General features: G+C 42.7%; 1 protein-coding gene across 1 annotated transcript in view; it reads left to right on the top strand.

Moving 5' to 3' along the window:
* Positions 1-25,217, top strand: part of PTPRG (protein tyrosine phosphatase receptor type G) — a 628,432-nt gene that overhangs the window by 395,117 nt on the left and 208,098 nt on the right. The window contains exon 5 of the mRNA XM_032781834.2: positions 15,106-15,201. Coding sequence (XP_032637725.1) covers positions 15,106-15,201 — 96 coding nt within the window. The remainder of the gene's footprint in view (positions 1-15,105; positions 15,202-25,217) is intronic.

Below are 25,217 nucleotides of genomic sequence, written 5' to 3'. Positions count from 1 at the left end.
CGGCTGGGGTATTTATGCGGCGCCATGGTGGCGCCACTCCAGGGGGCGCCCAGCCGACCCGCTGAGTGTTGCTAGGGTAAAAGTTTCTCCGACGGCTGTGCACGCGGCGCGCACACACCTACCTGGAATGGGAATCACCTACCTGGAATGGATATGAGCAATCACTCGAAGAAGAACACATGAAACAAAGCAAAATAAAATAAAAACCACTAGCAACTTTTAGGCTGGGAGTTGTGGCTGAGTTCCTTTGTTATTCACGGGGGCTCCGATGCAGCAAAGCACTGAATCGCAGGCTTCACGTCCCTCTTGGGAATAGTCTCTCTCTCTCATTCAACTGACACAGAGCACAACACGTTGAGTCTTTGCAAAAGAGGGATGGGATTACTCACTCGCTGGAATTAAGCACGTGCCTCAGAGCTGGGCTGAATTTGGGCCTATAAAATGAAATTTGAACTAAACAAATTACTTAACAGTGCTGTTCTCTTCGCCAGAAGCCTAGCAACTCAATGGGGTTTTTTCTTTTCCTTTGAGCTCAGTGGGCATTATATTGAGCCTTAGAAAAACTGAAACTGTGAAGAGTGGTTATTGTATTCAAATTCCATAGTACAAGGAACAATACACTTGAAAGAAGGAGATGGAGGGGCAAGGAACCTTAAAATATCCAGGCCTGAGCAACAGTGTATAGTCAGAGTGCTCAAAGGGACTCTTGGGGTGGCTCCCTGGGGATTTCTGCAGAAAGGGGCCAGTATGTGGAGGGGGTGGGCAGGAGTTAGATTTGTGTTTTATTTCATAACTGTGGCAGAATAACTGTGACATTTTGCAGACTATTTTGCTACAGAGTCTGTGTTTGTAAGTGGATTTGCAGATATGGTGATGGGCAGGTTTCAACATCTCTTGAGAAAATTGTGCAATTTCCAGAAGCTTTACCTTTTCACTCAGTTTTAGTGTTCACTTGAATATTTTACCTTTTGTGACCCTATTTATGCAAGCAAAATGTTAAAGTGTAGTTCTTTTGATGTGTTAATGCTAATTTGGAAGTGTTTGACACGAGTTCAGAAAATGAGATGGAGACACAACCTCCACCTCCTGATAGTTTCTTATTAATTTTTCCATTGTTACAAGACGTGCAGTGTAATGTTGCATAGTAACGTTGTATGTTACATGTGTTGCACTAATATCCCCCTACAAAATCATGTTGTCTGGTCAGGGTTGGTTTAACTCTCTTGTGGGTCTGGGGCTATTTGATTTTGTGGGACCCCTGGGGGTTTGGAGTGCAAGAGTGGGCTCAGGGCTGGGGCAGAGGGTTGGGGTGCAGGAGGGGATGCAGCTCCAGCTGAGGGGGTGAGCCCAGGGATTTGACAGGGGGTTGGGTGCAGCAGGAGGTTCAGGGTGCGGGCTCTGAGTGGGAGTTTGGGTGCAGGAGGGGGCAAACCTTGGGACCAGTGTCCGGCCCGTGACACGGAGACTTGCCACGGATCAGATGAAAAGAAGCAGTGGGCTGCCACCAGCCTGCGGAGCCCCTCCTTAGCCTGAGGTCCTGGGCTGCAGCCCCTAAAGCCCCTCCGTTAATCCGGCCCTGTGTCTGGTGCCATTAGAACATTGCAGAGAAAACAAAACAAATCAGTTGATGAGACAGGAGATGTGAATTTTGTGAGAAAACCAGGCACCAAATTCTTCTCTCCGTTAAGGTAATATAAATCTGGATTAATTCTACCATGGTCAGTGGAGTTATTCTGACTTTACTGCAATATAACTGGGAGTAGAATTTGGCCCCAGGATTGTAGTTTGGATGGGAGTCAGATATGAACTGCACTGTAGGTACCTGACACTGCACGGGTTAGCTATTAGCTGCTGAAACTTATCAGCTACAAAATTCATTTTAATTTAAAGTGAGACTACTCTCAAACACAGGGGTGAGTCGCCAGAGCAGTCCGCCTAGGAAGCTACGCTGTTATTGCCTTTTCGTTCCCTCTGAATTCATCAATGAACTGTGTAGAACTTTACAGACTTCTTAAGCTATAACTTGGAAACCAACTGCGTGACGTGTTTACATTCTGAACAGCCAAAGGGTGAGAGAATGGGATACGATGTTCAAGAAGAAAATCAAGAACCAAGGCACAGGATTTTCCTAAGAGGCTAGTGTTTTGGGGTGCCTTGACTGTAAGGAGCCCAACTTGAGATGCCTCCAGAAAGGGCTGAGTATTCTTCCCTGAAAGATCAGGCCCCTTTAAGGTTGGGCACCCAAAATCACTAGTCACTTGTGGAAAAAAATCTTGTCTTCAGGTGACATGTAGCAGAGGTGGGAAATGCACCCAGTTCTCCTGAGTTCGAGTCCAGTACTTTGCCTTCAAGTCAGGGCCAGCAGAATAAGCAATTGCTTAGGGCCCTGAGCAGCTCAAGGGAGCCCCTTATTCACTTTTTATTCTGTGTTCTGAGGTGGGGGAGAAATATTGCTGCCTAGGGACTGCAATAGGATAGCACCGTCTCTCCTTCAAGTCTGTCCTTCCTCTCTCTCACCACGAATCCAAGAAAACACCGGAAGTTCACACAGAGAATTAAATGACATTGAGCACCGTTGCATGCTTTATTAGAGAAACTCTGCCTTTTGGATTACTGCAGTGTCTTGGATGGAAATGGTTATTCAGGAAAATATGGGAGAGCACACTTTAAATTGTGTCAGTTGGAGTGAGTCACTCTCATGGACGGGTTACGCTGTAATTGCCCGTGCAGTTCACAGCTCAGCAAACAAAAATAATTCTGCTAGTATATTGCCTGGGTGAGTTCACATCCCCTCTGAGATACGAATGGCCTTCCTGCCCAGTGGAAAGCTAGTGAAAACCTACTTCATCTGCTGCATGGATCAGAGCCCAAAGATGCAACAAAACTACAAATATCTCAGAATTCGTTCTAAACCTTTTGAATAGCATTAAATGGAATGAAAGAGCTCCCTTCCTAACCCTCCTAAAAATAAACCAGTAAACCATGCTCTGAATTCCATACTACAAGAAGAATAAATGCACTAAGCCATGATCTCTCAGAGGAATCTCAGAGCTGGTGCATCTTAAAAAGCTAAAGTAAATGGTATTTGAAATTGTATTAATCAGACATGCTGAGAAAAGTGTGATTTTTTCCCCAATGGGTTTTTTAAAGGTACAGTACTTTTATTACAAGCACTTCAGTGTCTGACTCCTGCTGAGAATGGGTTGGCAGTGTGATCAGGTGCGTGGGATGGACCAAACTGGGAATACCACACTCAGGGCAGATTGCAAGAATCAAGGCAGACAATCCCCCAAAACTGGTGGTTTATTATATAATTAGATTCACCAAGCCAGTAACAAAAGAGCTTCAGTACCACACTGGTTAACCAGAAACCAAACGCAGTCTTCTTTAGGCATTCCAGTCCTAGGTTCCCATCCACACAAACTGGTCTAATGTAGTGAGAAGTTACTGCAAACCCAATTCACCATATTTCACGTTCTGCTGATCCCAAAGGAACAGATACTTACCTGCAGGTCAATATGTGTCTCAGTTCTTACCCAAATAGCATGTTGTCAGCCAATCCTTAGTAAACTACCTAAAGATTTTATTAATAAAAGAAAAGCAAAGAGTTATAAATGGTTAAAATAGATCATATACATACAAATGATTGCAAAGTCTTTAGCAGTGATGGAACAGACTGCTGGCTTGCAAAAGTCTCTCTGATAACTTCCAAAAGATGGGAAGGTCCCCAGTCCATGGTTCAAGATGCTCCTTTTAGTTATAAATCCATAGTCCAGAGACTTGGAGCAAGAAAGAGGCGATTGGAGATGTCTCAGGTGTCTTTTATATTCTCTGCCATGTGCATGGAAAGTAACTGTCCCAAACAAAGCCCCCAGCCTCTGTATATGGAAAGATACTGGCCCAAGGTGGAGTTCAGGGTCACATGAGCATATCATGTGCCCCTATGTGTTTTGCTGAATTACAGGGGGTGGCCATTGGCCCCTCGTTGTCTGAGACATCCACGGGAGAGGCATACTGGACGGGATGAGTTTTTTCAAGGGTCCATTGTGAGTGTGGCCTGTCCTTAATCGGCCATCAATACATAGGTGTCTAGCCCTGATGTAAATCTCTCTAGGGGTGCCACCTAGGTACACAACATATGTTTGAGATAGATATACAGCCAGTATTCATAAACTTCAGATATGGGATTTAAACAGGATAATCCTACTTCACAGATTGTAACTTTTCCTTTGATACCTTAGATTATATACTTTATCACATTTAGTGCAATTGTGTAACACTGATATGAATGGTCATCTTACCTTTTCATAACCGCATCACAGGCAAATCGTAGGATTCTTCCACCATCTTTGTTCCAGCAAAGTTTTAGACCCCTTCTTGATATTTAGGAATGCAAATGCATTCATCAAAGAAGAGGCAAAGTACAGAAAGATTTGGCATTTCAGAACTTGGAGTTGCCATCTGGAATCCGCAAAACACTTGCGTCCCTTTGGTAAAACACTTTAGTTGAGGGTTGGCTTTCCTTCAGAATATTCTTTCCTTATAGGAAGGACTTAATGTGATCCCAAATTCTAAAGTCAAGCTCTGGGAAATTTATGGGGAAGGTCTCTGTAACAGTCACTTACAACAGCAATTACATTTATAAAATAAGTCCATCCATTGTTGGTTCTCAGCCACTTCCTGAAATGTCCTGTAAATTGCCTGTTTCAATTTTCACACTAGACACCAGCTAAGCACTGTCATAAACAGATAGCTAAGGGTTAATGTTTCTTTTACCTGTAAAGGGTTAACAAAGGGAACCAACACCTGACGCAAAAGGACCAATCAGGAACACGATTTTTCAAAGCTAGGGAGGGAATTTTTGGGTGTATGTTCTTTGTCTGTGTCTCTAGTGCTCTCTCGCCTTCTGAGAGAGGATTTTCGTACTCTTCAGGCTTTCTAATCTTCTGTTTCCAGTTTTTTGGTTAAAGTAAACAAGGTTTAATAATCAGACAATATAGGTTTATATTGTTTTTGTAATTTAATGTGTGTACGTTTTGCTGGGAAATGTTTTAATTGTAATTTCTTTTTTGGAATAAGGCCTGTTATCTCATTTAGTCTTTTAAGCATTAAACCTGGTAAATTGTCCTTGATACAGAGACATTTTATGTCTTTTTCTTTCTTTTTATATAAAGGCTTTCTTTTTAAAGACCTGTTGGAATTTTTCCTAGTTGCTCAGGGTATTGAGTTCTGCAGCTACCAGGGAATTGGGGGGGCAGGAAGATGACAGGGGGGAAGAGAAAATCCTCTTTGTGTTAGAACGTTACAAAGCTTGCATTTGACAGGGACTTACTGAGTGAGGGTGAAAGAAGACCTGAAATCATCGCTGAAGTTTGCATTTCAGGAAATTGAAATAAGGGTATCAAGTCCGGGGCCAATCCAGGAGGGGAAGCCTGGGAGTGAAGTAAAGAGAAGACAGGCGGACGGGGCGGTTATTTCCCTTAGTATTGGGTGGTGGAGACTCAGGGCATCTGAGTCTTGGGGTCCCCAGGGAAGGTTTGGGGAGACGCAGGGGTGACAAACATGGAATTTTTGGCTGGTGGAGCGCTATCAAGATCTAATCTGGTAAATAAGCTTAGAGGAATTTATGCTAGTACCTCATATTTGAACTCTAAGGTTCAGACTGAGGAATTATACTATGACAAGCACAGGCTCCAATGTTGCTGTTTTCCAGCCATCCAGTTTTATAAAGTAACGCTGCTGCTGTTGGGTTGTTCTGTCCATTAGACAAAAGTAAGAGAGTTGCCACTGTATGTTTGTGTGCACACTAGCTTTTCATTGTGGTCAGGAATCCTCTGCATTCAGATTTTAGTTCTATAAAGTGGATAAGGGGCAGTTGATTTAAAATGACACCTCTCATGCAAAGTCCAAACAATGGGTTTGATTTAAAGCCCATTGAAAGACATCTGTTGATTTCAACCTGCTTTGGATCAGGTGCAAATGTCTGGTCAAATTCTGTGACATAAAAGGTATGAGTTGATTAGGAATGGGTGTAACGTTTGTAACTTCCTTCAGTAGCGTTCCAGTGATATAATCAAATACCTGTATTCTGTGCGTCCAAGGTACTTGTACATGGCCCCTGTACCATGGTATTCGAGCGCCTTACAATCTTTAATGTATTTATCCTCAAACACCCTTGTAAGGCAGGGAAGTGCCGTGAGTGCCACTGTACAGGTGGGTAACTGAGGCATCAAGAAGCTACGTGACTTGCCCAAGGTTGCACAGAGTCTGTAGCAGAGCAGGGACTTGACCCCAAGTCTCCCGAGTCCTAAACTAGTGCTCTGATCCCTGGACAATCCTTCCCCTCAACCCTGTGTCAGTATTCCCAGTCTCGATCATTCAAAAATCATGAGTCAGGCCCCAAAATCATAAGATTGGCTTAAAAATAATGAGCATTTCAAATAATAGGTAATGTTTAGTTCTTTGTATTTGCCTTTTGCTTTCTGTGCCATAAAAATACATTCACATCATGTTACCTGGCTTTTCTCTTCAACCATAAGGGCTGGAAATAAATCTTTTTAAATGAAACTGATGTTCTTTTGGAATCACATGACTCTAGGACCTGGGGCTTTAGGAAAAACACCAAATATAATGAGACTTCTGATTGAATTAGAAAAGTTGGTGACACTGATTGCAAATTTACATCCTCCTCTTAGTTGTTATTTATTACTTGTGTTACCGTAGTACCTAAGAGCCTTGCTCCTGTCCCAGCACCCCATTGTGATTGGCGCTGCATAGTCACGTACCCTTCCATCATTTTAGTATGTAAATAACACTTTTTTTTGCACACTCACTTTGCCAAACTGTAAACTTACCATTCATGTCTCTCTAAAGAGAACCTAGTAAATATACATCTAACAAGAAAATATGACAAATCCAGTCATAGTTCAAGGAAATTAACTAGAAAAGAAGCACAAAAAATCATGAACCCTTTATGGCCCATATTTAAAATATTTTTAATTTTGTTTACGTGTACATGTTACAAACGTTTCCTGCATTTGGAAGAAATATAAGAAGTTCAAGATAAAACAAGTGTACAGGGGAAAAGAGCAAAAATGTGAAGTATGGGTGAGGTAATAACCACAACGCTATAATGCTGGGCTGTAGTGTGTTTTGAAATAGAAGATTTATTGCTGATTTCTTGTTGGTTTTGAATGATTTATAACATTTTACTTGTGTCAGAGTGTTGCAATCTAAATTGTCATAGAAATTCTATTGAATTTATAGTTCCATTTATCCAAAACGATTTTGCAGACTTCATTTCATGGTGAATCATATGGCTGTTACTCAGAGTACAAAGCAATTTCAAAAAAGTTTTATGGTATGGAAAGCATAAACACTGCAACTATTACATTCATTTGTATCTCCATAATATGAAACTAACGCACAACCCCTTAGCATCAAATTTGCCCACACTGTATAGCAACTCACCCTGTGGAAATGAGAGCACCACTTCCTCGTGCGGGACAGGGAGCCGGGTGTGGGAAATATTTATTGCTTGAAATACAAATCAGGATCCTGACTTGCCAAACTACAACTCTTTCCTCATTCAGGACTTAACCCTCAAGGTGCTGAGTGTGTGGGCACTGAGCCAGCAAAGCATTTAACACATGAATCATCTCATTAATTTCTCTTTGACTCATTAATTGACTACTGGGACTTCAGTGGGACTACTCACGCATTGAAGAGCTTGCTGGATTGCCATCAGAGTTCTGAGCATCCTGTAGGATTGGGGTCAGAAGAGCACATAACAGTCATCTTGTGAAATTTCTTGCATAACATGGGCCAAATCACATCTCTTCTACAGTGCCCATAGGCCAATTGTCCCCAAACTTTTTATGTCACGCCCTTCCTTACCCGTAACATAATCTGTCCACGTTCCTCTGGGGGCCGGGAGCTGGGCTGTGGTCGGGGCCTTGGCTGGAGGCTGGGGCCAGAGCAGGAGAGGAGCGGGGTGGTGCTTCCTCCCTGCCCCTTGTGAGTAGGATTGCCAAGCCTCCAGAATTCCCCTGGTCACTCCAGAAATTAAAGATTATGTCATGTGCTGAAACCTCCAGGAATATGTGCAACCAAAATTGGCAACCGTGCTTGTGGAGCTTGGCCTAGGCCACAGCCGGAGCCAGAAGCCACAGCCGGGAGCAGGGCTAGGGCCGGAAGCTGGACCACAGTTGGAGGCCAGGAGCTGAAGCTGTGGCCTTGTCTGCAGGAGGGGCCAGAGCTGGAGTGGAACTGAGGGCAGAGTGGGGTGGGGTGGCTCTCCCTCCCCGCTCCCATGGGGGCTGGCCCAGGCCCCAGTGCACCCCCCCCACCCCAATGTTGCTGCGTCCCACAGTTTGTGGGCCACTGCCATAGACAATGAAATGGCTATTATTAAAAATGAACAAAAAAACCAGCAACTTTTTATCCTAATTCCAAGATGTGCACATGCCAAAAATGAGCTACCACAGGATCTCGTTGTTCTTGTTTACCCTTTTGACTACCTACAGCTTGCAACTTCGCATCATGTTTTTCAGGTTGCACATGCTTCAGACCGAGCCTTTTTCTTTGTTTTGTAGCGTGTTTGAGCACTGTAAACTGCTGAGTGACAGTGGTAATAATAGAATCGTGCACTTGCCTAAAATCTCATTGGTGAGTAAGGAGTTATATAGAAGAAAGGTGTGTCTCCCAGTTTTCTTTCTTTCTTTCAAAATTCTGTTTTAATACATCAAGCCCTTGCAAAAGTATTGGGGAAAAAACCCACACTGTCCTTCTGCCCTCAACGAAGCAGGTATAGAATATGCTACAAATCAGACGTTTTACATATATTAAGACGAGCAGTAAATCTAGGATTTACACTGCTGCAATCAAGATTAGAACATGGTCCTAGATAATTTTTATGTCTAATCAAATGGATGACATCAGTCATTTCCCTAAAAATCTGTGCACATATTTAAAACAGAATAAATTAGCTGCATACAGGCTTTCAATAACAACAACAAAATCATGTATGATTCATAGTCTTCGCATACAATTTATTTTTGTGCAAGCCATTTTAAATCCAGCTGTAAAAGTGGTTGAGAATAATTGCTACAATACAAGCAGCAAAAGGTAATAATTAAGGATGCGTATATTCAGTGATTAACTTCATTGTGTAAAGCAAATATTTCCGAATTTTTATTTCAATGCACTGTGCAAAGTTGCTGTCTACCTGCTATCCTTTTGACTTCCATTCTTCTAAAAAGATTCTGAGTCTCTAACGCAGTATGTAATAAACCCACATAACTGTTGCCTTTGCACCTAACCGGCTGAGTCACTAGAAAATTGGCTGGCCTACAAAGCTTTTTATTCTTCCCCCACTTTAAATTGCATATTAGTCCTATGTGACCAGGGAAGGGAATGAGCAGAAAGCTAATTGCGATGATCTCCATCCACACACTGGCATTCCTGTTACCATTGCATATTTTTTTATTCTACCTCTGTGACAGCACAATGAGCTGTTGTTGATTTTTAATCTAAGAATAATTTGTCCTGGGAGATTGCACTGGGGCAATAGCTTTGGCAGCCTTGTTTAAAGCTCTTAATTATTTTTTAAAAATACTTGGCATCTGGCTATGGAGAAGTCTCCTTGCTTGGGTTCCACAATCACTTTAAACTCTCTTGGACCCCTTGGGCTCCATTTAACGCTCATCTTTGTTTTACTTTCATCTGTGCTGCAAGAAGTTAACTGAGACTGTCTGTACTGTGTGTAAATTCTCCTCCTTTGCAGCCCTCATCTGTGGCAATGGGGAGGCCGCCTAGCTGTAGCTCTTCTGTCCTGAGAGCAGAGTGAAAAGATACCATCCAAACAGAAATTAAAAACTAGCCCCTCATGGTGCCATATTGAAAGACCGAGGGCAGAAGCCTCCAGGGTACAGCAGGCCTTATAATAAAATCAAAATGGGTAAATAGATATTATATGTGTGTTAAGAACTAACAATGTGTGTACACGTGTACCAGGAGGGCCTGTCCCTTGAAGAGCCTGGGGCCAGCAGCAGCCCTCTTCTGAGGGAGTACCCTGTTAAGAACAGGTTGGGGCTTGGCAGTTGGGAATTGGTTGGGTGATTGGCTGATGTGCATCTGACTCGTGTAAAGGCAGAAAGAGCTTGTCTGAGGAGGGAAGCTCCAGGAAGTAGGTTAGCTTTTGTGGTAGGCCCTGGGCTAAAGGGATTGGGGAAGAGTTGCTAGGAGCAGGGAGGATCTGGCAAGGAAGCCCTGGGTCAAATTGTTTAGCCGTTGGATTTATGTTGCACTATGGGGAAGACTGTTGATGCCACTGATAAATGGCGCACCGAAGAAGTACCTGAGCAGATCCTGGGTATGGCGGCACTAATTTTCTGGGCTGGGGAAGTAGGCTAGCAGCCTACAGAACATACCACATTTCATTGGGATATGGACAGCAATATCTAGGGTTAATGTTATATGAGGGGTTTCACTCTAACCCCCTGTTTTCATTCACTTGTAACTCAGGCTTGATCTCTCCTGCAAAATGAATCTTTCTCCAGTCTGAGTAAGAACAATCCAGCTACTTCAGAGTATAAGGGGAGTGAAAAAATATAAACTTTTCCCATTGTAAGAAAACTCTTGCAACTGGAGCAGTTCTGGGGAGAGGGCTGGCAAGGAAGTAACCCTCCTAGGGGAGACTTGCCTCTGAGTGTTCCAGTGAAGCTTTGCTTTGATTTGATTAAGTTAGCCACTGAAGATTTCATGCTGCTCATGTATGGTGCAGTTTACATGAGAAATGTTTGCAAGGCATGTAAAACATGCAGCTAAGGAAACTTGTGCTGCACGTGTGAGCCACGTAGTGAAATGTTTTGAAGGTCCATTTAGGCTCCTGCTGACCTTGTAAGCAGTTAAGGAATCATAAAAGGTTGGTGTAAACCTACTATTTTGGGCAAGAAGCAGCACTGCGCTTGTGGCCTGAAGGAACTGTCACTGGGGAAGGCTTTTGGCTGTAAAGCTGTCAGGAAAGGTACATGGCGCTCTGGTGACGTCTAGCCAAATAGTTTCAGATTGTGGAATTTATACTTGTAAAGATTGTCAGATTCTTCCAAGTGTGAAGAGGTTCAGAGTCTGGGAGAATAAGCTTCTGCTTTTTATGTTTTTTACGCCGAAGTTCTTTTTTTTCCTCAAAATAAAGCAATAACCCCTTAGGAAGTTGTGTTATGTGATGGGGCAAGGCCAGATGGCTACAGTAAAGTAGTAAGGAACAGGTATGTTAGCCCCAGGCTAAATAAATCCCTAGGACCCTGGTAACCAAATGGCAGTTGCTCCAGGTTAATCAAGACACCTGGGGCCAATTAAGATCATTCTAGAAGGCAGTGGAGATAGCTACATTGACTGGGCCACCTGAAGCCAATCAAGGGCTGGCTGGAACTAGTTAAAAGCCTCCCAGTTAGTCAATGAGATTTGGGTGTGAGGAGCTGGGAGCAAGAGGCGCAAGGAGGTGCTGCTGGAGGATTGAGGAGGACAAGCGTTATCAGACACCAGGAGGAAGGTCCTGTGTTGAGGATAAAGAAGGTGTTTGGAGGAGGCCATGGGGAATTAGCCCAGGGAGTTGTAGCTGTCATGCAGCTGTTACATGAGGCACTATAGACAGTTGCGATTCACAGGGCCCTGGGCTGGAACCCGGAGTAGAGGGCGGGCCTGGGTTCCCCCCAAACCTACCAACTCCTGATCAGACACAGGAGGAGTTGACCCAGACTGTGGTTTCCACCAGAGGGGAAGATCACTGAGGTGAGCAAATCTGCCAATAAGTGCAGGACCCACCAAGGTAGAGGAGGAACTTTGTCACAATACAAAAACCTACATTTGATCTACCTACTCTAGCACTCAGAAGTCAGGGAATGTCACAATTAAGGTTACACAGTAAACCTTAACTCTGCTCCCTCATGCATATTCTAGTGCTCATATATTCCATTATAAGAAGATGCAATTTTTCTGCAACATTCCGTACACTTTTGTACTATCTTGTAGTCCTGGTCCATGTGTGCCCGACAGAGTCCATGAAAATCATTTATACTTAAAGTGCACAGCACATTGTACATATTAAGCATATAACAATGAGTAATAGTGAACATTTACTGGCATATTTAGGTCACCTATGTATTCAGTGAAGTTAGCTTTATAGCTAATTGACTTTTCTCTGAATTATAGCTAAGGAAGTCTGTGCTGCTGATAGAAAACATTAGGTTAAAATGTCTATCAGTGAAGATATACCAGACTCCAGCAGGCAGGAGCAGCCAAAGTACGGCCCTTCAGACATTCAGGAAACGTCCTGCAGTTTTCGCTGGACTTCTCTACCTTGGAGTAATTAGCCGTTTGCTTCAACCCTCCCATCTCCCAATCTCTTTACCTCAGCTTCACTCCACACTTGTCCTTCTTCTTCCCTGCCTTGGCTTCTTCACCCTGGCTCTCTACGGTATATTCTCTCCCTTCCCTTTGCTTTCCATGTAGCTGATCCCCTCCTAACGACCCTCCCCTCCAAAAAAAAAAAAACCAGCCCATCGTGGAACAAATCTTCCATTAGCTCCTCTTTCTCTGTTCGTTCTGCAGGTGTGTTCTTCCCCTTCCCCCACTCTGTGTCTGTCTTGTTTATTTTGATTGTAAGCTCTTTGGGGTAGGAACAGTCTACTCCTGGGGTTGTGCGGGGCCTAGCACAGTGAAGCTTTGGTTGGTCCTCAGGCACCACCGTAATAAATATGTTTCATAATAATGTTATATGAGATCATTCTGATAATGGAACACATTAAGTATAAAATAATGAAAATATACTACATGTGTCTGAAGTTGCAGAAAAAAGTTTATCGTATTATGGGAGGAAGTAGTATGCGATACCATGGTCAAACTGTGTCATAATACCAGTGCACAAAGGTTTCACATGCTGTCTTAACTGTGGAATTTTGAGTACTTAACCACGGCAATGTTATCTTTCTCTTAACACCACTTTTGTGTGATGCATGCACATGTAAATTATGGCATTTCCTGGAAGACTCTACTCCTAAATTCCTTCCAGCCATATGATCATGTAGGCATCTTAATGTGTGACAAATGAAAATACTTTTTCATAAAGTACAGTTCCCCTTGATTTGACTGATACAGGTAAGAGCACCACCCTCTGTGGAAAGACATCAGGGGAGCTCCATGAAAATGTTTCAATGCATGTGGTAATCAGGGCAGGTATATACTGTTGATTAGACTCCGCAGTTGCAGTGCTGAGATGGAGGATCTCAGCGCAACCATTTCATCAAAGTCATTTGCACTATTATCCAAAAGTCTATTATAAAAGTTAATTTCCTTAAAATATTTTGAGCAAAGATGGTCTATAATGATTTTGGCATATAACTGAACTCACTGAACGATACTTTCCTTCATAAACTCCGATGAGGGCCGTATATTAAAATATTTTATGTGAGGAATACCCAATTGTAGTCTGTTGTTTTAAGGGGAAGTAAAATGTAATTTACCATCATCTAGTGAACTTCTGTCTATACAAGTTAAAATGAACCCTAAGCAATTCAACCTAAAATGAATTGTGTTTAATTTCAACATCAGTGAATGGATGTTTCTCAGTCTGTTTGTTCAAGTCAAAAGCTGGGCCAAGCCTGGAGGCACTACATTTGTGAGACACTGCCAGAATCTCTGAGCTTTGTAAATATACTAGTATATGAGGTCAGGGCAGGGAAATCACCATCTATCACTCCCAGGGGAGGGTATTTTCCAGTGGATTTTTACAATTGTTGTGAACCATTTGCAAAGTAGTTTTCTTTCTTCATTTCCACTGTTAGAGATTGATCTTCATCTGGGCCTCTTCTTTTCTCCTTATGATAATGCTTCATTAGGTGTGCAGGTGCTGCCGTAGTTTCACACCTTTAGAACCAATGTATGCTGCCAGAACCCTGGGAATCACTAAACATGTCTGGTAACTATCCCAGGAAGATAATTAAGATTTATTTTTCACTTTGAGGAGGTTAAATGTGCCTTTGACGTGGTTGTAGTGGAAACCTGCCTATGGAGGCAGCACGATGCCCTGCCATGCGCAAAGCTGCAGAAAGCAGGAGAGAGCACTGGTAAGTATGCAGAAGCGATGATAGGATTTGTTCCACAGCGTGATCTCAGAAGAGCACAAGCCGTCTACCAGAGCCATCAGAGAGCAGGGAAGGGTAGAAATGTTTTCAGAACCAGCACGTGCAGTACCCATGTTACCATAGGCCTTGGGATTAGGAACTGATAGAATTGTCCCCTGTACAGATGCATCGTAAGAAACATTCTCTGCTTTGAAGCGCTTACAATCTAAATAGCAAAGACAGGCAAAGGAAACCGCGAAGAGGCTTCCCAAAGGTCGCCCAGCAGGCCAGTGGCAGAGTTGGGAACAGAATCTAGGTCTCTTGATCTTCATCCAGTGCTCTTGCCACTGGAACACACTGTAATCAATGTGCTGACGCTAGTCAATGTGCATGAGTAGGTGTGAAGGTGCTGTTCAGGCCTAATTCTTCCGTGTGCTGGAGCTCTGGAGGCAAAATTGGTTGATGTTTAACTGAAGTCAGGGAAAAGTATGGCACTGTCACACTGATAGTCCTGATTATCAGAGGCTCACAAAAATGCATTGATACCGCTACTGTTTTTTTATCTCATGAATTAGAAATAAAAAAATAACGCTCCACATTAAAATGCTGCTTGTGGGGGAAAAAAAAAAACTTAAGGATTTTCAAGATAAACTTGTTTAGCAGCTGTAATAGAACTGAAGAAAAGCCTGTGATGAATATAGAAATGTGAACATGCTGGCGGAAAACGGGGTATGCCATCTAAACAGGCCGGCTGCTCTGTTTATCCGTTGGTTTGTTGTTATACTTCTTTGCATTCAATCTGGTCCCTGGCTACTGTCCTACTAAAGCAGCCATGCTGTTAATCAAAATGCTAGTTAAAGGAATTCTGCCCTGTAATATTTTTTATCTTGGATTTGTAAGATCTGATCAAAAGGCAGCACTCTATGTCGCCTCAGTTAAAAGTTACAGGAATAGACGATTTATTTGATTGTGTTAATTTTTACAGATGCAAATTTACTTCTACAATCCTGATGACTTTGACAGTTTTGGAGCAGCAATTTTAGAAAACCGGATAATAGGAGCCATGGCTGTGTTTTTTCAAGTAAGTTGTACAGTGGCTAAAGTACTAAAACCAAAGAGTTCGCCAGCTCTTTTTTATTCATTTTATTCATTGAATTGTTTCTTGTTTAATGGATGCATCTGTTTTCTCGGTCACACCTGTCTAAATGAAAGATATTTCATATTGTCTAATGTGTGATTTAAAATGTAAATAAGTATGTTTAGAAACATAATGAAAATTTTTGCATGAATTATTCTGATTTTATAGCTACTTGACTCGTGCACAGATTGGAGAGCACGTTTATCATAGCACTTACTTCGCTGCTGATGCATGGTGCTCAGGTTCTCAGAATGTTAACAGACTTATATAAAGGTGTTTCTGTTTGTAGAAAATTTTAAACTCAGACATAATTTGCCAGCAGATTAATTAATAACTTCAGTCAATTTTTCTGTAGTAGTCTCTTATTCTGAATTGCCATGGTAACAAGTTCTTGGGCAGATCACGTTTCCAACTGTGTGAATTTATGCATTTCGTTTTTTAAAATATATTTTCAAGAATATGAATGTTCAGTTAGTTCATTCATTGGTTTGGCACAGTTGAGCCCTGCAGTCCTTTATAGAGACAGCTGTGTATGATGGCTGGCAGGTCAAGTCAAATTGGAGTGGTGGTCAGCAGTGTGGGCCTTTTTAGTCACGTTACAGCAGAAGAGAGCTTTTACTTTTCTGACTGGAGGATAAATTGAGGCAAGTGTGTTGAAGCAACTTTGCACCACTGGGCTGTCACAGAGTAGTATCTAATGAACAATGTGTAACAACTAAAGATAAGAACATAAGAATGGCCTTACTGGGTCAGACCAATGGTCTGTCCAGCCCAGTATCCTGTCTTCAAACAGTGGCCAGTGCCAGGTGTAATTATAACACTGAGAGACCCCGGCTGTCGTCAGGTGGGATTGAACCTGGAACCTCTGGAACCTAGTGTATAAGCCTCTACTGCATGAGCTAAAAGCAAACTGGCTCTTAGCTAAGGATGTACAGCAGACTCATTACTTTCCCTCTCTCTCTAAGTGGTCTCAGTGCCACTAGATGGGACAGAACACCACCCTCAGAGGTGTGTTCGTTTTTCAGAAGAACAGCAAAGTTCATGGTACATCCTGTTTCTCTAATGAGTTTCAGAGGCGTCACACACCTTTGGGAAAGTAGAGGGTTTGTCCTGAAGACTAGGTGGAGCTTTTTATTACTTTTGTGAAGCTGAATTAAAACATGTGATTGCAAGAAGAGGTGATTCTGTTCAATTGAAAGGAATATGGATCCAAGGGTAAACGTGTGTCATCTTCTTTATGTTAGATGGGCAGACCTGACTTCGCTGTCCAAAGTGAATATAGCTGATCTTCTCCTTTTCTTTGATTTTGACCAGATTCCATGAAAAAGAGGAGGGGGCAGATCCTCAGCTGGTATAAATTGTCATATTCTATTGGGATGACTTAACTGAAACTATGCATGGGGAAAGAGGAGTGGCAGGGTTGGAGTAGGGGATGGGGCCTTAGGGGGAGGAGTAGAGTAGCGGTGGGCCTGGGGCTGAGCAAGGGAGGGCTTGGGGGTCAACAGCAAAATTTTAAATCAAAATGGGGGTTCTCGGCTGCTAAAGTTTGAGAACTGCTGCTCTAGAGTAGCCCTGATCAGGAAGAGCTGTTTCTAATTGGTGGCTGAGGGTGGGCTGAGGAGACCCCCAAAGGCTCCTTTGCCCATTACATGAACAGGAAGTGGTCAGGGGGAAGAGAAAGAGAAACTTTTTTCAGATGTCTCTAAAAATTCACTGAGATTATTTTTTGTATTCCTCCATCTGCAAAAGCAGGTGCCTTAGTCACTTTGTGTTCCACTTTACAGGGCTCAGAGGGAGCCATAAAACCCACTAAAAATAATGTAAGGTAGTGCTTTAGTATTGTAAAACATCCTGATTTAAGGTATCTTGAGCCCAGTTGAGTGCTGTGGCTCCTTGGGGGAAACAGGGAATCCACATTTTTCAAATTCCTAGCCCTGCAAGGCTTTGATGATGTGACATCTGTATGACGCAGCTGGGTTTCTGTGGTACAGGAGCCATGAAGTCTGATGAACTCTCTCCCATATCTCTGATCATTTCCAAAGAAGGGGACTAAGCTAAGTCTGGGGCATACTGTCCTGATGACAGACCTGCCTTGTAGCTGCAAACAAATTTTTTTCTCCTCTAATTTTTCTGCCTCCAAGTTTGAATTATAAATCAGTTATATATTAATGATTCATTTTTTGGATCTGTTTGAAGACTATCTTCAGGGTAGCTGTACGAAAGATGACAAGTCACCTGTGCAAATGTCTAGCTATCTAGGCCCTGATCCTGCAAAGATTTAAAGTTGTGCTGAGTTCGGCACAGCTGGAGTAGCCCCATTGACTTCAATGTTAAGCAGGACAGCTGCAATCTTGGCCAACACCTGGGGTTGAAGTGGGGCATCTCTATAGCTGAAAGCATGTGTCTTGAGCTGAAGAGCCATAGTACATAGCTGTCACCTGAACCAGACTTTTCAGGATTGGAGGGTTAGGGGATAGGGAACTTCTGTATTTCAGCGGTTCTGAATAGAAAGTAAAAGCTTCAGATGACCTTTGCAATCTGACTTAAGACAAAATAAACAGGTGTAAAATTAAAATTGATATCCCCAAGGAGAGTAAATAGCTACTAACCTTTGCAAACCATGTTGTGTATCTAAATATGGAACACCCCTGACTCTCTGAAGGCTCCTTCTTTGCTCCAGTGGGCTTCCACTGTGGTTGTAATCTAGCTACATATTGCATGCTGGGGCATATCTCAGAGTGGGAGCTAGACCACAAAAAAAGAAGAGAAGGTTTCCCTCTCTACTACTGCTAGGTGCTGAATACTTCTCTTAACACAGGGGTTCTCAAACTGGGGGTCGGGACCCCTCACGGGGTCGCGAGGTTATTACATGGGGGGGTTGCAAGCTGTCAGCCTCCACCCAAACCCCACTTTCCCTGCAGCATTTATAATGGTGTTAAATATATAAAAAAGTGTTTTTAATTTATAATAGGGGTCACACTCAGACTTGCTACGTGAAAGAGGTCAGCAGTGTAAAAAAAAGAAAAAGGAAAAAAGTTTGAGAACCACTGTTTTAAATCGCTACTTGCAGGTTGTCACCTTGAAGAATGGTTTTCTGACTTCCGCCCGGAAATTCCGGGATGTCGCTGTCGGCTCTTTGTGTCATACTACTTGACCGTCCAATATTAGACTCGTTGTTTCCAGTCCTTTAGACGCTTGGTTTTTGTCTAGTAAATAGAGCCTTCTCTCGCTTCGCCACCTAGGAATATGTTTCCAAGTGTTGGATTAATTATGGGACAAAGCTTGCTTTTTAAATACAAAAAGAAAATTAAATAGTGCCTATTTTGCTACATAAATATTGTGTTGTGTAATGGATTTGCTAGGGTTTGCCATTAAATGAAGGCTTGAACTATTCCTGAGGTTTTAATGCAGTGTTAGACTGGATTTTGTGTTTACCACACTGAATTTATGGTCTGACAGGTGTTTTGTGCTTGACTGATATTCACAAATGTTCCTTCTAAATTCAGGTTCTCCAGTAAGTGAATATTTTACTAATTATATAATTATTGGTGAAACATTGAATAATTAAGAACCCTTCTTTTCCTCCTTTTTAATAATTTAACTTAGACCATATAAGAATTTTCCTTATTGAATTCATTATGTTTCAAGGGCACTTTCCAAGTATAGTGCATTGGATTCAAACTTGACTAAATTGAAGCAATTACAACTTGGTTGTAATGAGTGCTGATGAAGTCTGTATTTTTCTCATTGCTTTCAGAGACTTTATCTCAAGCCTGATGATGATGATGATGATGATTATTTTAAATGTTGTCAGGGTAGTTGACCTCATGACTGAATAAAATTACAAGGTTAAGTTGAATGAGAAATTCTTGCAGGTGCAAGCAGCATACATTCATAGGCGTTAATCTGAGTTTGTTTTTGAGTGGTTATACTCCTGAAAAATGATTCTCTGAAAATAATACCATGGGGAGTTCCATGTTGATTGTTTCTCAAGGACTCCATATCAGATGTTCTCAGTTTGCAAGTAAAGCAATGTTTTTTCTGACTGCCAGACTGCGATCTCAAACTGGGATCTGAAAGCCAATATAATGCATTTGATTTGAAATTCCCCCCATGCAGAGGGCCAGCATGAGGCCTGTGTGCAATTTAAGTCTGACTTAAGCCATGATCAACCTTGATCAAATTTCACCCTGGCAGCTTGTTGGAGATGCACAACGCAGGAAACAATCCAGCTTACTCTCCCACAGATGAGTTGGCCTTGTGCTCCTAATAGAAGTCATAACTAATTTTTGTCATTAAAAATTAGCAGATTAATCTCCTTGGATGCATAGGGAGCAGACACAGACATACATATATTCTCTGATAGTGCAAAGCACCAAAAGTGTCATCACAGTGCACAGTAAACACAACACGTGGGAAGAATTGGCCAGCAATCTCCCTCCACAATTCGCCATCTTCGCACAGCCTTGAGAAGTGCCCCATACTGCGTCCCAGCCAGCCAGTCTCATTGTCACATTCATGGCAGGTGCCCCCTGCCCCTGACTCCAGTCCCTGCAAAACTTGCTTTGGCAATCCTCCTCTGCTCCCATGTCCGACAAACTCAAGTTTGCTTTGTCTGATTGTCTTGATAATATCAAGTATCTCTCCACTTACGTGGTACAGTTGAGCAGTTACCTCCTCGTTAGTCATATAGGAGGTAGAGCTAATGCGCATCAATTGCCTGTAGCATTTCAAATTGAAGGCAGTCTTTGAATCAGAGTGGATAAAAATCAATTATTATTTTTTAAATGTTAAAATCGGATTTTTTTATTTAAATCAGACTTTTTTGATAAACTGCTTTTTGAGGAAAAAACCTATCTAAAAATCGTTTTAGTTAGATACATTATAGCTCAAAGATATCGCATCATGGGATAGGGATTATATATTCTAACTCTATAGTATGAGACAATATATTCATGTAATGTTTAAGAAAAGTTTTTTGTAAATGAGTTCCAATAGTTTATGGGTTAGGGACCCGATTTTATGGGGTTCCAGAGGCTTCTGTATAGATTATTTAGGTTAATCTTTTTATCTACCCAGTGGGACTCAGTGCTCAGTCTAGAAGATACCATCAGAGCTAATTAGTTTTGCAGTTCTCAGACTGTGAATTTGGGTCTCCAGAGATAACATGCTCTTTAACAGCAAAAAAAAAAAAAAAAAAATTTTTAAAAAAAAAAAAAAAAAAAAAAAAAAGTTTTTAAAAAAATATATAAATAAATATATAGAGGTGAGAAATAACGGACCTCAACTCTGTTGTCCTTCTGCAAATTTGTGTACACAGAGTCGATCCCTTACCTCTCTCTAAAAGTTCAGTGAATAGAAGATTGTTGGGGGCAGTATAGATCTGGACAAGGAGAAGAAGTCTGGAAATAAATGTGAGAAGGGAGGAACAGGCACTACAAACAAAAATGAAACTGTTTGAGCAGCATATTCTGGAAGTCTTGAGGTCTTTCTGAGCGTAGACTTTATTGATTTGAGATCTACCATACCATTCTCTCGCTAGAAGGGAAAACCTATAATGGCAGCAGGCCATAAAAGAGATCCAGTTTGGGTCTCATCTGTCTCTGAGTTGTGAAGAATATGTATTAAGGTTATAATGACCAACAAGAATGCACTTTTATGTAGAAATCCTTGATTAAATCGAGTCTTCCTGACTAGTGATTTAAATCATTTAAATCAATTTGATTTAAATCAAATCCGCCCTGCTCTGAATGTCCTGATTTCTTAGCATCCATGTTTCGCATATGTATAGCAAAATGCTGAAGACATCAGAGCAGATACAGGGACGGGGAAAGGTGCCATTGTACACAGTTGATGTCCTGACCATAACCTCACTTTAAGCAACATTCAAGAAAAATACTGTATCTATAAGGGAATACAATAAGTACTTGCATACAAACAACAGTAGAGTCAGCTCAGCTCATCAAGGACCGTGTCCATGCTGTGAATATCTTGGATTATACATCTGTTTTTGTCTTTCCTTTTCACTGAGTGCTTCCCTTCTCACTGATGCAGGTGCAGTCCCCAGGAGGCAGTATAGTGACAGTGTGAGAAATGGTTTCAAAGTCCCTGTGAGGAGGCTGCAGGATTAAGTTCCATATCGTTTTTGTGTGCATGGCTCGAGCATGACAGGGACACAACTCTCCGTGGCTGAGTAACACAGGGCAAGACAGGTTGCTCGAAGTGTTTTGGGGTCAGTGCCCCATTTTGTGATGGCCAGTTTTTGACATACACAATTCTTGGTGGGTGTTCACTTTCTTTTTCAGCTTTTTGATGTGCTCTCTGAGTGTCAGTGTTTGGCCTAACCTGGAAGTTTATAAGTGCCTAGGTATTATACCATCCCATGATATCTGGAGCTAAATCTACCTACATACATTCAGTTAGCGGTGCAAATTTAGCCAGGAATAAAAGATGACTGCTCTTTCACAGGATATGCAGGTGTGAGGAGAACTCAGATTACACCATCCTAGGCTGGACCTTTCTGTCTCTTCCCTGACCCCCAGTGGGGCCATGAATCCCAGCAGTTGGCCCACCCAGATGGTCACCTATATATTCTGATTATTTTAAAGAGTTATTCGGTAGCTCCTTCCAGCAGAATAAGGTAGATGGCTAACTGCTTCTGTTATCTGCCAGGGCTATGGTGTGTACACCTGGTCAAAATTTTTCACTTGAAATGTTTTTTCAGTTGAAAGGGCTTTTTCATCCAAATGAAAACTTCTGCAGGAAATGTCTATATTCGAAATATCTCTTCGGGGTTTCGTTGAAAAATCAAAACTAATCAACTGAAGGTTTTTAGCTGAAAACTGAGAAGTTTTGGGCTTGAGTGGAAAAAAAAATTCTTTTGGGGAGGGGGGGTTCACCTTTTGGGTGAAAACTCAAAATCTTATGAAAAAAAATTTAGATGAAAAGGAAAAAAATTTCACTTTGTTTGAAGATTTCTCACAGGGACGAAAACCACTTCCTGACCAGCTGTACCAGTAGGCCCCGCCATCCTTAGCTGTTGGCATGGAGACTCCTCGATCGAAGTTGAGAGCTCACTCACAGTTCTTCTATCTGAGTACAGATGTGTTCTCAATCCAGTCATTTGTACTGGCTCCACTTGTCTCTTTAACAGTGCAGAAAGAGGGGCTGCTGGTGGGTCTACTCCCATCTGTACTCTAGGGGTATGGACAGTAGGGGCCTGTCCTGACCACAGCAGGACTGTTCTGTGCTTCTGTTTTAAATCATCTTTGAAAGGTGGCCTGTGAGAACATGTTATTAATGAGCTTATTGTAGGGTTATGTGCTGAATTAATCAGATAGCAACACTAAAAGGGGCATGCAATGGTGATTATAAGCCTAGAACTGGTTGGAGAGGAAGGGGAAGGCATGTTTTAAAACCACTGTGTACTAGACGTCCCTTTTACCTTGCTATTTGAGTCATTCCGCGTATAACTCTGTAATGATTTCAAAGTGAATTCACTACTATTAAAAGGGGCTATATTCCATTTATCTATAGAACGAGCAGGGCACGTGTGGTGGCTGTGCATACTTCCTTCCATGGCTCTGCCAATGCTCCTCACATGTGACAAGCCGATGTGGTTGAAATCACTGGTCTCTCTGCTAGGGCTGCCAATCTGGGTGGCATGCAGTGTTGCTGGAGCTGTGTTGGTCCCAGGATATTAGAGAAACAAGGTGGGTGAGGCAGTATCTTCTATTGGACCAACTTCTGTTGGAGAGAGAGACAAGCTTTCAGATTTAAAAATTTTATTAAAGCTAATGTTAAAAAATTATATAATACATAGGTTGAGAAAAGAGTGTCTGTGCATCTGGGTATAGTGCATAGATTATCCAGAAATACAAAAGCAGCAGAGAATCCTGTGGCACCTTATAGACTAACAGACGTTTTGGAGCATGAGCTTTCGTGGGTGAATACCCACTTCGTCAGACGCATATAGTGGAAATTTCCAGGGGCAGGTATATATATGCTAGCAAGCAAGCTAGAGATAACGAGTTTAGTCATTGACGGATGGAGAGGCCCTTTTCTATATCGCATTGAGTTCAAACCAAGGGAGAAAACTTTTATGTCTGACCTCCTATCCAGACGCTATCCCACCAGCACCCCACTATCTCCGACTACCACGACGATCCTGAGAAACGACAAGCATTGTCACCGTCGCAGAAAACACCGATCCTAGGCCACCAGGATGCAGAGGCTCTCTACACAAAACAGCCCACACACAGATGAAATACAAGCCGGAACAGCAAGTCCCCGAGATTCACAGCACAACTGCGCCTGAGCCTGTCTTATACCTCACACAACATTTCAAATTATGACAATAATTCCCAGACAGTGGCACGCAGGCACCCGCAGCCCACATATGTCCAATAATTTAGGCTGACGGAACAACGCATTCTCACCTCGCGCCACCCGCCCCGCTTCCCCTCTCTCTACTACGATGACACTCACTCACGGACAGCCACAAGAACCAAAAAATTCCCCATGACAAACAGCTCACCCACCACAATCTCAGCCTGACCAATCTACCGAGGTCCACCTCCAGCACCGACGGGCAAAATATGGCACATGAACACCACCCAAGCAAAACCTACCGACGCTATGTCACCTTCAGCTCCACCCACCCCGCACCGCACAATGCACGACCATGTCTACAGCCAAGCACGAGTACAAACCACATCGCCAACCCCGCATACTAAAACCGAAACACCTACAAAAAATCCCACCAAAGCAGCTCAAAACGACCAAACTCCCCACGAGATTAGTGAAACAGATTAACAAGCAGACATACCCAGAACCTCCACTGCAAGACAAACCCAAGAAAACCAACAGACTCCACTGCCCACGACAGCCCCCAGCGAAAACGCCCTCCAACGCGCCATCAGACACAACCCATCCTGACAAGCCACACGGGCACAGTCGGTGGCAGCCAATCTGCCGCAAGAAACCTGCCAACGAACGTATTCCACCAGCACTGAAACACCACACCTACAGCCTAAACGTCAGCCAGGAACCATCCAGCAACAAACCCGATTGCCAACTCTGCCCACAATCGACACGACGACACCACACAGACCTAACCAATCACCACACCACACGTGCATCACATACTCACACCACCAAGAATACGCCACGTACCAGCCAAGCCCCTCGCATGTCCAAGCGCCAAAACGGACGCTTACCGAACAAGGATAGTGACAAACAGCACTATCACCGAAGCAATATACAAAAACTGGTAAAACACTCAACCCCCTGCATACTATAAGCAACAAGGCCAACCCACAAAAAAATCAGGAACGCAACTCAAGAAGAAACGCCGACCCCTCCAGTCATCCGCCAAATTGACACACAGCAGCTCAACAAACAAAACGAAAAGCGTGCCAATACATGAACCATCCCCCCGTCACACGCCAACGCACCACAGGCCCATCCTCCCAGGAACTAACCCGGACTCCACTCTTACATACGATACCGCCCGAAATTCCACACAGGTTACGAAATGTATCACCCACGAAACCATCCCCAAAACACTATTAAAGGGTCACAGGACTCTGCCCTGACAGACCAACAACACGCACCCTCGAACAGAAATAAAAGTTTAAAGCTCGATTAACAGACAACCACGCAATACCCAAACTAGTGAAGAATTAAGAAAAAGATTGTTCACATCCACGAGGAGCATCACCAAAAATTGTACGAGATGTGAAAGCAAATATAGCAAGGACAGATTGCCTCAATAGAGTAAGGGAATGTCCAGTACCATCCAACCAAAAAAATTCATGACCCTTACTCCCATCGCACGCCACCAACCCTCCTGAACCAAGCGAGCTAAGAGCCCCTCACCACCGAGCAACCAAAACTAAGAGTTGCCTACGTCACCGAGAGTGTTGACCGAGTCCGGCATCCTCAACACACTCTAGCCA

The sequence above is a fragment of the Chelonoidis abingdonii genome, chromosome 17 (assembly GCF_003597395.2).
Source record: "Chelonoidis abingdonii isolate Lonesome George chromosome 17, CheloAbing_2.0, whole genome shotgun sequence".
Classification (NCBI taxonomy): Eukaryota; Metazoa; Chordata; order Testudines; family Testudinidae; genus Chelonoidis; species Chelonoidis abingdonii.
Note: the sequence above shows the minus strand (reverse complement) of the source record. Positions and strands in the feature narration are given on the sequence as shown.